The following is a 13,837-nucleotide window of genomic DNA, read 5'->3' as shown; positions in this document are numbered from 1 at the left end:
AACCGCCTCTGCACCCTCTCCAAGGCCTTGACATCCTTCCTGAAGTAAGGTGACCATAATTGTATACAATTCTCCAGCTGAGGCCTAACCAGGTTTTTGTAGAGGGTTAACAAGCCTTCCTTGTTTTAGAATCCAATGTCCCTATTTATAAAAGCAAGTCTTCATATACTTTCTTAATCGCCTGATGAAGTGGCCCTGCCACCTTCAAGGATTTGTCAATATGCAGCCCAGGACCTGCTACTCTTCTGCACCTGCCTCAAAATAATACCATTTAGTTGAAACCTTCTCTGAACCTTCTGAATATTACTCGGTGACTCTTCTGTTGCAGTGTGTGTTTGAGGTTATTAAAGTGCAATCTCCACGTAAGCTCTCCCCGTGGATTAGGATAGTTAAGATCCCTTACCTATTGTGCGGCTGCATTGACTGCAGCTGGTACCAGGCCCCCCCTGAGCTCGATGTCTCACTGGGAAATTCTCCTGAGTATATAATAGAGGCTACTTCCAAAGCACTGCCTCTGTGTGTCAGTGTGTGCTGCTGTCTCCAGCTCCAACACACGTCACTGACTCTCTCCGAGGATGGGAAGCTTGGCATTCTTACTAGCGCAGGACGTGTTCTATCATTGCCTGGCAGTCATCGGTGTGGCCGGGATGTGAGTAGCAGATAGTCACCAAATAAACAAACTCTTCTTTAATGACTGGCAACCTGTGAATGTGGCTGTGTGGGTGTATGTGTGTGAGAGCGCGCGCGTGTGTGTGTGTGTGAGACTGCATTTGCTTGAGCATGATAGTATGTGAATGCGTGTAAGCATAAGTGTGACTGTGTTTCTGAGTTGGTGCTATTGTGCATTTTCGTGTGGCTGCGTGACTTTGTTTCTACGTGCAAGCTACTGTGTGGGTGTGTGTGTCTTTTAATGTCTAAATATATATATATGTGGCTGTGTGTGTACTTGTGCCTGTGTGTGTCAGTCTGTGTCTTGTCTGTGTGGGGGGATTACATACATAGGATATAGAGCACAGAAACAGGTCATTCGGTCCAACCAGTCCATGCCGACGTTTATGCTCCTCTCGAGCCTCCTCCTGTCTTTCCTCATCTAAATCTATCAGCATAACCCTCTATTCCCTTCTCACTCGTATGCTTGTCCAGCCTCCTCTTAAATGCATCTATACTATTCGCCTCAACCACTTCCTGTGGTAACGAGTTCCACATTCTCACCCTTCTTTGGGTAAAAAATGTTCTTCTGAATTCCCCCTTTGGATTTCTTGGTGACTGTCTTATATTGATGGCCTCTAGTTGTGCTCTTCTGCACAAGTGGAAACATTCTCTCTGTACCAACAAATCAAAACCTTTCATAGCTTCGAAGACCTCTATCACGTCACCTCTCAGCCTTTATTTGAAGAGAAAAGAGACCCAGCCTGTTCATCCTTTCTTGATATGTATACCCCTGCAGTTCCCTATCATCCTTGTAGATCTTCTCTACATCCTCTGCAGTGACTCGATGTACTTTTTATAATATGACGACCAATTATATACACATTCTGCAAGTTTATAAATGTCCTCCTCTAATTTGTGACAGTCCTCCTCAGTATTGACTGTCGCCTCTATTTGGTGTCATCAGCAAATTTAGAAATTGTATTTTTGATTCCAAGGTCTAAATCGTGAATAGAAATTGTGAACAACAGTGGTCCCAGCACTGATCGATGTGGAACACCTATACCCAACTTCTGCCACTGTGAATAGCTACCCTTTACAACTACTCTCTGCTTTCCGTCTTGAAGCCAGCGAGCTATTTGTACTGCTACTTGTCCCCAGACTCTGCATTCTCTGACCTTGTTCATTGGTCTATTATGGGGTACCACATCGAATGTCTTTTGAAAATCTAGATAAATGACAGCTACTGCATTACTATTGTCTACTCGCTGTTAACTCTTCAAAAAATTCAATGAAGTGGTCAACCAAGACTTTCCCTTTTGAAATCCAGGATGAATATTCGTATTATATTTTTGGTTTCCAGATGTTCTTCCATGTTCTCCTTTAGTAGGGATTCCATTATTTGTCCATTATTTTTCCGACCACCGATGTTAAGCTGTCTGGTCTATGAGTGTGTATATGCGAGAGTTTGTGTATTTGACTGTGATTGTGTGTGCGTGCAACTGCGTGAGTGTGTTCCTGTTTCAGTGTCTGTGTGTGTGTGTTTGCAACTGTGTTTGTGAATGCATTCTATTTTGGGTGCTTGTTTGCGTATGTTGGACAGAGGGAGCTCATTGAGAGATGGCGAGAGCTGGACAATTGGAGCTCATTGTGTGATGTAGAGAGTTGGACAATGAAACGCCAATGAGTGAAAGAGAGAGTTGGACAACTGGAGCTCTGACTGATGATGAAATTTAGTAAATGGGAGATTGGTGAGTGACAGAGAGCTGGTAAGTGGAAAATAATTGAGTGAGGGGAGAGATGGACAATGGGAACTCGTTCATAGGGTCTGATTGAGTGATGGAACGATAGCTGGAACTGGAGTTCTGATTGATGATGAGTGTTAGAAAATGGGAGCTTATTGGATGACTCAGAGAGTTGGACAATTGGGAGCCCATTGACTGATGCAGAGAGTTGGCCAACCAGAGCTCACCGAGTGAGGTGGTGAGAAAGACAAAGGGATCTCATGGAATGAGGGAGAGAGTTGGACAATTGGAACATTGATTGACGGGTGGGATTTGGAAAATTGAGGCTCATTCAGAGACCGTTCGAGATTGGAGACTGGAAATATTGATTTATGGTGGGAATTGGATACTGGGGGTGCCATTAAGTGACTGGGAGAGCTGGTACCTGGGAGCTTAGTGATTGCTGATGGGAGCCGGGCAGTGGCAGTTGATTGAGTGCCATAGATAGTTGGACAATGGCAGCTCACTGAGTAATCGAGTGAGTTGGTCAATGAAGAATATAAGAAATAGGAGCAGGAGTAGACAATACGACCCCTCGAGCCTGCTCCACCACTCAATAAGATCATGGTTGAATGACTTCCCCACCCTATTCCCATATCCCTTGATCCTTTAGAATCAGAGAATCATAGAAATTTGCAGCACGGAAGGAGGCCATTTTGGCCCATCGTTTCCGCTCCGGCCAACAAGAGGTTATCCAGCCTAATCCCACTTTCCAACTCTAGGTCCATAACCCTGCAGGTTATAACACTTCAATTGCACATCCAAGTACTTTTTAAATGTGATGAGGGTTTCTGCCTTTCCCACCCTTTCAGGCAGCGAGTTCCACGCCTCCACAACCCTCTCTGTGAAGAAACTTCCCCACAAATCCCCGCTAAACCTTCTACTAATTACATTAAATTTATGCCACCTGGTTGTTGACTCCTCTGCTTAGGGAAATAGGCCCTTTCTATCCACTATATCTTGGTCCCTCTTAATTTTATGCACCTTAATGAGGTCTACCCTCATCCTCCTCTGTTCCAAGGAAAACAAACCCAGGCTATCCAATCTGCCCTCATAGCTAAGATTCTTCAGTCCCAGCAACATCCTCGTAAATCTCCTCTGTACCCTCTCCAGCGCAATCATGTCCTTCCTGTAATGCGGTGACCTCGTCAATTGGCGAGGATAGATTGGCGAATGATACTTAAGGGGTTGACAGTGGATGGGCAATGGCAGACATTTAGAGACCGCATGGATGAACTACAACATTTGTACATCCCTGTCTGGCATAAAAATAAAAAAGGGAAGGAGGCTCAACCGTGGCTATCAAGGAAAATCAGGGATAGTGTTAAAGCCAACGAAGTGGCATACAAATTGGCCAGAAATAGCAGTGAACCCGGCGACTGGAAGAAATTTAGAACTCAGCAGAAGAGGACAAAGGTTTTGATTAGGGCAGGGAAAATAGTGTATGAGAGGAAGCTTATAGGGAACATTAAGACGGATTGCAAAAGCTTCTATAGATATGTAAAGAGAAAAAGGTTAGTAAAGACAAACGTAGGTCCCCTGCAGTCAGAATCAGAGGAAGTCATAATAGGGAACAAAGAAATGGCAGACCAAATGAACAAGTACTTTGGTTTTGTATTCACTAAGGAGGACACAGACAACCTTCTGGACAAGGGAGAACCAGTTTATGTGGTGTATTTGGACTTTCAGAAGGCTTTCGACAAGGTCCCACACAAGAGATCAATGTGAAAAGTTAAAGCACATGGGATTGGGGGGTAGTGTGCTGACGTGGATTGAGAACTGGTTGGCAGAATGGAAACAAAGAGTAGGAGTAAATGGGTACTTTTCACAATGGCAAGCAGTAACTAGTGGAGTACCACAAGGTTCTGTGCTGCAGCCCCAGCAGTTTACCTTGTACATTAATGATTTAGACGAGGGGATTAAATGTACTATCTCCAAATTTGCGGATGACACTATGTTGGGTGGCAGTGTGAGCTGCGAGTAGGATGCTTTGAGGTTGCAGAGTGACTTGGATAGTTAGGTGAGTGGGCAAATACATGGCAGATGAAGTATAATATGGATAAATGTGAGGTTATCCACTTTGGTGGTAAAAACAGAGAGACACGACTATTGCCTGAATGGTGATAGATTAGGAAAAGGAACGAGAGATGGGTGTCATGGTACATCAGGCATTGAAGGTTGCCATGCAAGTACAGCAGGTGGTTAAGAAAGCAAATGGCATGTTGGCCTTCATAGCGAGGGGATTTGAGTACAGCGGCAGGGAGGTATTGCTACAGTTGTACAGGGCCTTGGTGAGGCCACCCCTGGAGTATTGTGTACAGTTTTGGGCTCCTAACTTGAGGAAGGACATTCTTGCTATTGAGGGACTTCAGCGAAGGCTCACCAGACTGATTCCCGGGATGGGGGGAGTGACATATCAAGAAAGACTGGATCAACTGGGCTTGTATTCACTGGAGTTCAGAAGAATGAGAGGGGATCTCATAGAAACGTTTATAATTCTGAAGGGCTTAGGCAGGTTAGATGCAGGAAGAATGTTCCCAATGTTGGGGAAGTCCAGAACCTGGGGTCACAGTCTAAGGATAAGGGGTAAGCCATTTAGGACCGAGATGAGGAGAAACTTCTTCACCCAAGCAGTGGAGAACCTGTGGAATTCTCTGCCACAGAAAGTTGTTGAGGCCACTTCACGAAATATAATCAAAAAGGAAGTCGATGTAGTCCTCACTACTTGGGGGATCAATGGGTATGGCGAGAAAGCAGGAATGGGGTACTGAAGTGCATGTTCAGCCATGAACTCATTGATTGGCGGTGCAGGCTCGAAGGGCCGAATGGGCTACTCCTGCACCTATTTTCTATCTTTCTATGTTTCTATGTTTCTATCTGTGGACATGCGTTCCAAGGTCCTTTTGTTGCTCTATGCTTCTCAGTGTCTTACCATATAATATGTATTCTGTTTCCTTGTTAGCTCTTCCCAAATGCATTACCTCAAACTTCTCTGGATTAAATTCAATTTGTCACTGTTCTGCCCACCTGACCAGTACATTCATATCCTCCTGCAGTCCACAGCTTTCTTCTTCATTATCAACTATACAGCTGATTTTTGCCTCATCTGCAAACGTCTAAATCCCTTAAATCTATTGTTATCAGCCTTGATTATACCCAATCACTGAGCATACACAGCCCTCTGTGATACAGAATTCCAAAGAGCCACAACACTTTGAGTGAAGAAGTTTCTCCTCATCTCAGTCCTACATGGCCAACCAATTATCCTGAGGCTATGAACTCTAGACTCTCCAGTCAAACGAAATGGCCTCTCACCAATGGTCCTGTCAAGCCCTCTAAGAATTATATAAATTTCAATTTGATCACCTCTCAATATTCTAAACTCCAGAGAATATAGGACTCAATCTCTCATCCCAGGAATTAATCCAGTGAACCATCGTTCCACCCCAAGCATATCCTTCCTTAGGTAAGGAGACCAAAACTGCACACTGCATTCCAGGTGTGGTCTCACCAAATCCCTATATAATTGCAGCAAGACATTCTTATTCTTATACTGCAAGCCCTTTGCAATAAAGTTTTGCCTTCCTAATTGCTTGCTGTACCTCCATGTTAACTTTCTGTAATTTGTGTTCAAGGACATCCGAATCCCTTTGAATACCAACATTTCACAATTTTTCTTTTCCATTCTACCTATAATTTCACATTTCCCCACATTATAGTTCACCTGCCATCTTCTTGCTCACTCACTTAATCATTCATATCTCCTTGTAACCTCATTGCATCCTCCTCACAGCTTACTTTTTCACCTAGCTTTGTATCAGCAGCAAACTTGGATATATTATGCTCAGTCCCCTCATCTAATTCATTAACATTTATTGTAAATAGCTGAGGCCCCAGCACTGATCCTTGTAGAACTCCACTAGTTGTACCCTGCCATCCTGAAAATGACCTGTTTATTCCTACTCTCTATTATCTGTCCATTAACCAATCCTCAATCTATGCTGCTCATATTACCCCCAACCCCATGAGCCCTAATCTTGTGTAACAACCTCTTGTGTGGCACCTTATCGAATGCCTTCTGAAATTCTAAATATACGACATCCACTGGTTCCTCCTAATCTACCCTGCTAGCTACACCCTCAAAAAACTAGAATAGATTTGTCAAACACACTTTCCCATTCATAAATAACAACCGAAAATACTCAGCAAATAATTAAGAATGCAAATGGAATGTTGGTCTTTATTCTCAGAGGGATGGAGTGCAAAGTAGAGAAGTCCTGCTACAACTGAAACTGTTGGTGAGTCCACATCTCGAGTACTGCGTACAGTTTTGGCCTCTTTATTTAAGGAGAGATATACTTGCATTGGAGGCAGTTCAGGGAAGGTTCAAGAGGTTGATTTCCGAGATGAAGGGGTTGTCATATGAAGAAAGGTGGAAAAGGTTCAGCCTGTGCTCATTGACGTTTAGAAGAATGAGGTGATCTTATTGAAACGTTTAACATTCTGAGTGGACTTGACAAGGCAGATGCAGAGAGGATGTTGTGCCTCCCTGATGTAGAGAGTTGGGCAATGGGAGGCCACTGAGTGAGGGAGTGAGTTGGAAAATGCAAGTCCATTGAGTGACTGTTAGAGAGTTGTACAATAGGAGCTCATGGAATGATGGAGACAGTTGAACAATGAGAGCATATTCAGTGAGGGCCTGAATTGAACAATGGGATCTCATTGAATGATGAAGTGAGTTCAACAATGAGTGCTGATTGAGCGATGGACCGAGTTGGACCAATTGTATTTCACTGAGTGATAGACAATGGCTGCTCGTTAAGTGTGCAGTGAGCATTGGATAATGAGAGAGATAAGTGAAATCGAATCCGTACAGTTTATATGGATATCTAAGAAATATTTATTATTCTGATAGCCAATCATTCTCTCATTACTATTTTTCAACCTCTGTCTCTAACCCATCTTAGAAATGTCCTCTCCTGCCAAATTTCCTCACTCCCTCTTTGCATCTTCACTGTGTTGAAACCACACCGTCTCCTACTCATTACCTTTATATGTTAGACTCGGGTCAATGTACAGTCCTTCAGCCGATTCTTACGCACACATGTTTACGTTTCTCTACATCATGCGAACATCAACAGCCTTTCACATAAGGTGCAGTGCCCTAGTTATTGTCACCATAAAAGTTATGATCTAAACATACTATTAAGGCAGTACTATCAACATCCCATGGCCATAGTCAATCTTGAATGCTGGCTGTTGCTAGTGAGAACTCTCAACAGTTGCTAGGCCAGGGTATCTCTCCCTCATGTAACATGCCCTATAACACATGGTGTGGGTGTAATTACTAACTCTCACCTCTCTTTCCCTATCTGGCAGCTAATTTAATGAACATCGTGATTCTCTCCCGTGGGAGCTGTGGCCTCGCCAGATGCACGGGCCGTTACCTGGTCTCCATGGCAGCGGTGGACTTGCTGGTCATCATCTTCTGTGTGATGTTGAACTACCTGGGATCTCTCTACTTCCCCTTCTCGATCCTCACCCATTACCACGTATGCAGCCTGAACAGCATCATGAATGCCTCGGTGGTGGACTGCTCGGTGTGGCTCACCGTAGCCTTCACCCTTGATCGATTTGTCGCCATTTATTTCCAGAAGTGGAAAGCGAGATACTGCATGGTGGGAACAGCGACCGGGGTGGTAACGACTGTGGGCACGGTGAGCTACCTGTGCAATATCCCGCGCTACTTTGTCTATGAATGCGTTGATGGCCGCGGCCCGTTCCCAGTCTGCAGGCTCCGCAATCTATGTTATAAACACCCCTGGGCTATTTACATGTGGTCCGGCACAGTCTTAAGCCCTCTCATTCCCGACGTGTGCATCTTGCTACTCAAGGCTCTCACCGTCAGGTACGTTCTCGTGGCCAGTCGGGTCCGCAGGGCATTCCGGGGTCAAGGTGGCGATGGGAAGCAAGTTGACCCCGAGATGGAGAACCGGAGAAGGTCCATCATCCTGCTCTTCGCTATATCGGGCAGTTTCATCGTGCTGTGGATGACCAGAGTGGTGGTCTTTGTGTTCCAGGAGATGTTGCTCGACATGGGCCCCATGGTCATCGTCATGCAGGTCGGCGACATGCTGATGTACCTGTACTCCTGCACCAACACCTGCATTTACGCTCTCACCCAGGCTAAGTTCAGGGAGAAGATGAGGCGAGCCATCACACAGCCCATTCATCTGTTTCTGAAGCTCACCAAAGAATTAAAACTGAAGGAGAACTCGTCAACTCATCGGTTGCACCCAGAAGCTGCCCGCGGAGGTGGGGGTGAAGTCTCGGCAGTGGTAACCGGCTGGGATTCTGCTCATCTCGTACAACTAACTAAAAGTTAATTTAAAAACAGAGTTGTGGGAAAGTGAGTCGGTGCGTGAAAGGGGCAGGTTGAGTTAACAGAGATCGGGGAGGACAGAAGGTGAAGCTGGGCATTTCAGGGCTAATTATCACTGGAGCAGTTCGACACACCCTTTAGATTGTTTCATTCTTCTTGTGGTAATGTATTTTTTTAAGTTGCATTACACTGTTTGTGTACCCTTTTTGCCATAAAACAATATGAAATTCCGGTCCTGCCAGAAATCTTCTACAGCAGACAGTCTGTTTGCCTAAAAATGCTCACCTTGACTGAAACTGCTGATAGCTGATTAATTGCCACCAGACAACATTAAGACTGTCCTGCTGAGATAAGTACCACCCATTGTGCTCTCCGGAATAATCTGTCACTATACCAGACCTTAGAAGGGCTGAGGTTGTAAAGATGTAGCACTAATTCACCCCCTAAGAGATAATCAAATTACCAGCCATTATCTCTTGCACTGAACTCATCCATAATTTGCAAGAAGCCAAGTACCCAATCAACCTCTATGGAAGTCATGGGCCCAAATAACTGACCAGGAAACTGGACAGTCCTAAAACAATACAAAGCCGGTGATAGCACATTATCACACCCTCATCAAGTTATTGCTGTCTGGCCCACCAAAGTCACTGACGAAGGAGACATTTGGAAAAAATGTAAAGACAAGAATGTGGTAATCATTAACTGATTGAAGAACTCTTTATCTGTTTTCGCTGACTGCAAAGGCAGAACCAATACACAGGATGGAACCATAACTGGTTTGTTCTACTGTATAAATACATTGTGAAACTGTACCATTTTGAGAGTCCTCACTTGGCCTTTGACTGAGTGAGACTCGTCCTTGCTGCAAGAAAACTTATTAAAGGAACATCTACCGGAGCTGATTGTGTTAGAGTCGTATATTGAGAGTCGAGATTTCAACAGTTACTTCTTGGAGGTTCCACCAAGATCGCTTACTCTCTACTATGTGAGTGAACAGATGCCGGCATAGTGCCTCTTCAGTGAAGGGCTTTACTGGCCAGAATAAGGTGAGCCTTTTGCTCACAAGAGGTCTCTTTACTGTTGAATCGCATATGTAATCTGTTGTCCACAGTGGAGGTACTGCGATCTACGAGACTCGATATTTAAGAGCTAAAGTTACTTTGGGAATTTTTTCCTTCTCAGCTTGTAAGCAGAAGGGATCTGATCCTGAAAATTTCCGAAGCACAGGGAGATTTTCATTTGTAAAAAGTAAGAAGAGGGCTATCGATTGATGATCCTTGTGTGATCGGATCAGGGTCCTTGTGCGATATGACCATAAAGGGAATTATCCTTGTTTGATACGATATTACAAGTCCCTAAAGGAAAGTTCCTTGTGCGATAGGACTGCCTTAGAAGGGAGAGGGTCCTTATGTGATAGAATCCAGGTCCTTGTGCGATAGGACCATAAATGTTATTAAGATAAGTTAAGGACTCGGTCTGTCGTGGCATACAATGCAGACCGAGAATTGACTATTTGTTTAGATAGAGTTTAAGGCTATGATCTGTATACACACGTGAATGTTGATTGTCCGAGTTGTCTTTGTTATACTGTTGTGTTCAATACTTTTGTGCGACATTGCAATTAGAGAAATGGGAAGAGTCACGAGAGAAAATTGTGATTCGGAAAAAAAAAGGATTGATTGAGAAAAGAAACAGTAACTGATTGATCAACTATGGTTGGTTCGTGTCAACATATCTCACGCACCCAGACTGAGCCCGAAATTAAGAGCCTTTTGAGGCCACGTGACGGCCAGGAGAAGTGGGCGTAGAGAACTCGTTGACCGAAAGGATTGTGAAATCAGAAACTGTGAAAAATCTTACTCATCCAGAATGGGTGCCGGAGCAAGTAAAACACCACCAAAGGGCACAGCAGCCTATTTTATGCTCCAGGATTGTGGTCAGTCTTCAATTGACCACCTAAAAAGGAAAGAATAAAATGGACTAAGGGTGAAAACAGGCCATTTCCACCCGATGCTTCATTTAATTTAGAAAGAATCACATGTCTGGAAGAGTGTCTTGTAGACGAGACCCAGGTAGAAGAGGGAAAAAAAAGAAAGTAATAGAAAAGGCCTGGGTTCCGATTCTTCGAGCCCATGTAAAATTAACAGAGGAAGTAAATCAATATGTAAGAAAAGGAAAAAAAACCCTGATCGTGACTATCTTAAGTGATGTATGGATCGAAAAATAGACCTGGCCAAACAATAAGCTTTGTTGAATGAAGAGAGACTTTGAATGAAAGTGCTTGTGTGATTTTTGACTACGGAATATTTGAGGTCAGAATTAATGAATTTTTCATGTGTCTGAAAGCCTGTTTGAGAAAGTGGTGGAGCTGTCTGCTGTTTTAGCTCCACCCACTTTTTCGTACAGAGTGAAGGTTTTTTTAATCCTTCGTAGTGTTGTCCTGTATGTGGGAAGTTTTAAGAAAGTGTGAAGCTAGAATTGAGTTGCATTTTAAGTTAGAAACGCAGGTGTGGATATATTCGGATGATAAGTTACGGAGCTCGGAAATGCTCAAAGGATAGGTTTGTTGAGCAAAAGATAAAAAAAATGCGTAGTCCTGTTGGTTTTAAAAAAAATTCGACACGCTCACTTGTCAAAAGAAAAGACGCAATCATTGATTGCATTGGATTGAAAGACAATAAATTTAGTCTAGGAATTAGATAAAGAACGGAGAAGGGAAGATGTAAAGCCTTTTTTTTACAAAAAAAGCCTGTGTTGGTCTCTCGAGGCTGGGGAAGGACACCCCCATTTTCCTTTTGTGTAAAACCTTGACACAAAAGCTTCTAGCTCAGTAAAAAGAGTTTTAAATAAAAGATTGGCAGTACAAGATTTGAATTGGGTTTTTGAGATATTTCAGGTGATTCTCTTTGATAAACATTTTGGTTGTATTGGAAAATCTTGGGTTTGGAAGCATTTTTAATAAAATTACACAACTGCTGCCTCAGAAGCTGAAGTTTAAAATGATGTAATTTATGAGACACTGTATCATAAAATTGAAGTTAAAGAGCAAAAGATTGGAGTTTTTGATGTTCAGCTTCCAAAACAGAAGTTGGGCACACAATTATAAAACAAGTACTTTGCATTCTGTGATCTGTGAATCACGGTAAGCATAAATGAGAAGTCCGTGTAACACACAACTTTTTCCAGTTCAGAAGCCCAGTAGTGACAAATGGAGGTTTGTCCAAGGCCTACGAGCTGTGAATGAATCTGTATTCCCAACTTATCCGGTGGTGCCCAATCCTTCCACTATATTTACCAGTATTCCGGCAAACTCAACGTATAGAAACATAGAAACATAGAAAATAGGTGCAGGAGCAGGCCATTCAGCCCTTCTAGACTGCACCGCCATTTAATGAGTTCATGGCTGAACATGAAACTTCAGTACCCCCTTCCTGCTTTCACGCCATACCCCTCGATCCCCCGCGTAGTAAGGACTTCATCTAGCTCCCTTTTGGATATATTTAGTGAATTGGCCTCAACTACTTTCTGTGGTAGAGAATTCCACAGGTTCACCACTCTCTGGGTGAAGAGGTTTCTCCTCATCTCGGTCCTAAATGGCTTACCCCTTATCCTTAGACTGTGACCCCTGGTTCTGGACTTCCCAAACATTGGGAACATTCTTCCTGCATCCAACCTGTCCAAACCCGTCAGAATTTTAAACGTTTCTATGAGGTCCCCTCTCACTCTTCTGAACTCCAGTGAATACAAGCCCAGTTGATCCAGTCTTTCTTGATAGGTCAGTCCCACCATCCCGGGAATCAGTCTGGTGAATCTTCGCTGCACTCCGTCAATAGCAAGAATGTCCTTCCTCAAGTTAGGAGACCAAAACTGTACACAATGCTCCAGGTGTGGCCTCACCAAGGCCCTGTACAACCGTAGCAACACCTCCCTGCCCCTGTACTCAAATCCCCTCGCTATGAAGGCCAACATGCCATTTGCTTTCTTAACCGCCTGCTGTACCAGCATGCCAACCTTCAATGATTGATGTACCATGACACCGAGGTCTCGTTGCACCTTCCCTTTTCCTAATCTGTCACCATTCAGATAATAGTCTGTTTCTCTGTTTTTACCACCAAAGTGGATAAGCTCACATTTATCCACATTATACTTCATCTGCCACGCATTTGCCCACCCACCTAACCTATCCAAGTCACTCTGCAGCCTCATAGCATCCTCCTCGCAGCTCACACTGCCACCCAACTTAGTGTCATCCGCAAATTTGGAGATACTGCATTTAATCCCCTCGTCTAAATCATTAATGTATAATGTAAACAGCTGGGGCCCCAGCACAGAACCTTGCGGTACCCCACTAGTCACTGCCTGCCATTCTGAAAAGTACCCATTTACACTTACTCTTTGCTTCCTGTCTGTATAAGGGTGATTGACCTATGTTCAGCATTTTTCTCAATACCCATTCACCCAGAGCCCCAATTCCATGTATAAAGGACACCAATCTAGGTGGACAAGACTCTCACAGGGATTTACCGAAAGACTTACTACATTTTCACAATGCTTAAAGAAGGATCTGGAAAATGTAATTTTACCAGCAGGTTCTACCTTTGTGCTGTATGTTGAATACTTACTGCTCACCTCATCCTCCAAATCAGCCTGCGAAACAGATTCTCTTTTGTTATTAAAAGCCTTGGCCTTGAAAGCACACAAAGTGTCAAAGGCGAAGTTACAATTAGTCTCAGAAAGGGTTCGGTATCTAGGATACGAATTGGTCAGAGATACAAGACAATTGACACAAGACAGAGTAAAAGCAATCTGCTCTGCTCCACTACCAAGAACCAAGAGAGAAATGAAACATTTCCTCGGCATGTCAGGATATTGCAGGCAATGGATTATGAATTATTCCAAGGTCGTTAGGCCATTGTTAGACATGTCCATGCCCTCACAACCAGAAAAGTTGATTTGGATTGAAGTATCCCGGAATGCTTTCCAGAACCTTAAGCAGACCCTCACTTCAGTACCGGCCTTG

At 43.7% G+C, this 13,837-nt stretch overlaps 1 protein-coding gene across 1 annotated transcript; it reads left to right on the top strand.

The window, feature by feature from the left end:
* Nucleotides 1-575: 575 nt before the first annotated feature.
* On the top strand, nt 576-9,970 carry LOC139240771 (probable G-protein coupled receptor 139). Its single transcript, XM_070869251.1, has 4 exons — nt 576-641; nt 4,693-4,696; nt 7,812-8,770; nt 9,929-9,970. Exons 1-4 carry the CDS (start codon nt 576-578, stop codon nt 9,968-9,970), a joined length of 1,071 nt encoding a protein of 356 aa, XP_070725352.1.
* Nucleotides 9,971-13,837: the final 3,867 nt, after the last annotated feature.

The sequence above is a fragment of the Pristiophorus japonicus genome, chromosome X, assembly GCF_044704955.1.
Source record: "Pristiophorus japonicus isolate sPriJap1 chromosome X, sPriJap1.hap1, whole genome shotgun sequence".
In the NCBI taxonomy this organism is placed as follows: domain Eukaryota; kingdom Metazoa; phylum Chordata; class Chondrichthyes; family Pristiophoridae; genus Pristiophorus; species Pristiophorus japonicus.
Note: the sequence above shows the minus strand (reverse complement) of the source record. Positions and strands in the feature narration are given on the sequence as shown.

What these genes read in the sequence shown, in the direction of transcription:
- LOC139240771 (XM_070869251.1), top strand. Translation starts at nt 576, where the DNA reads ATGGGAAGCTTGGCATTCTTACTAGCGCAGGACGTGTTCTATCATTGC. An exon ending in GGGGTGAAGTCTCGGCAGTG is followed by an intron (nt 8,771 to 9,928) that starts GTAACCGGCTGG and finishes TGTTGTCCACAG; the next exon opens with TGGAGGTACTGCGATCTACG.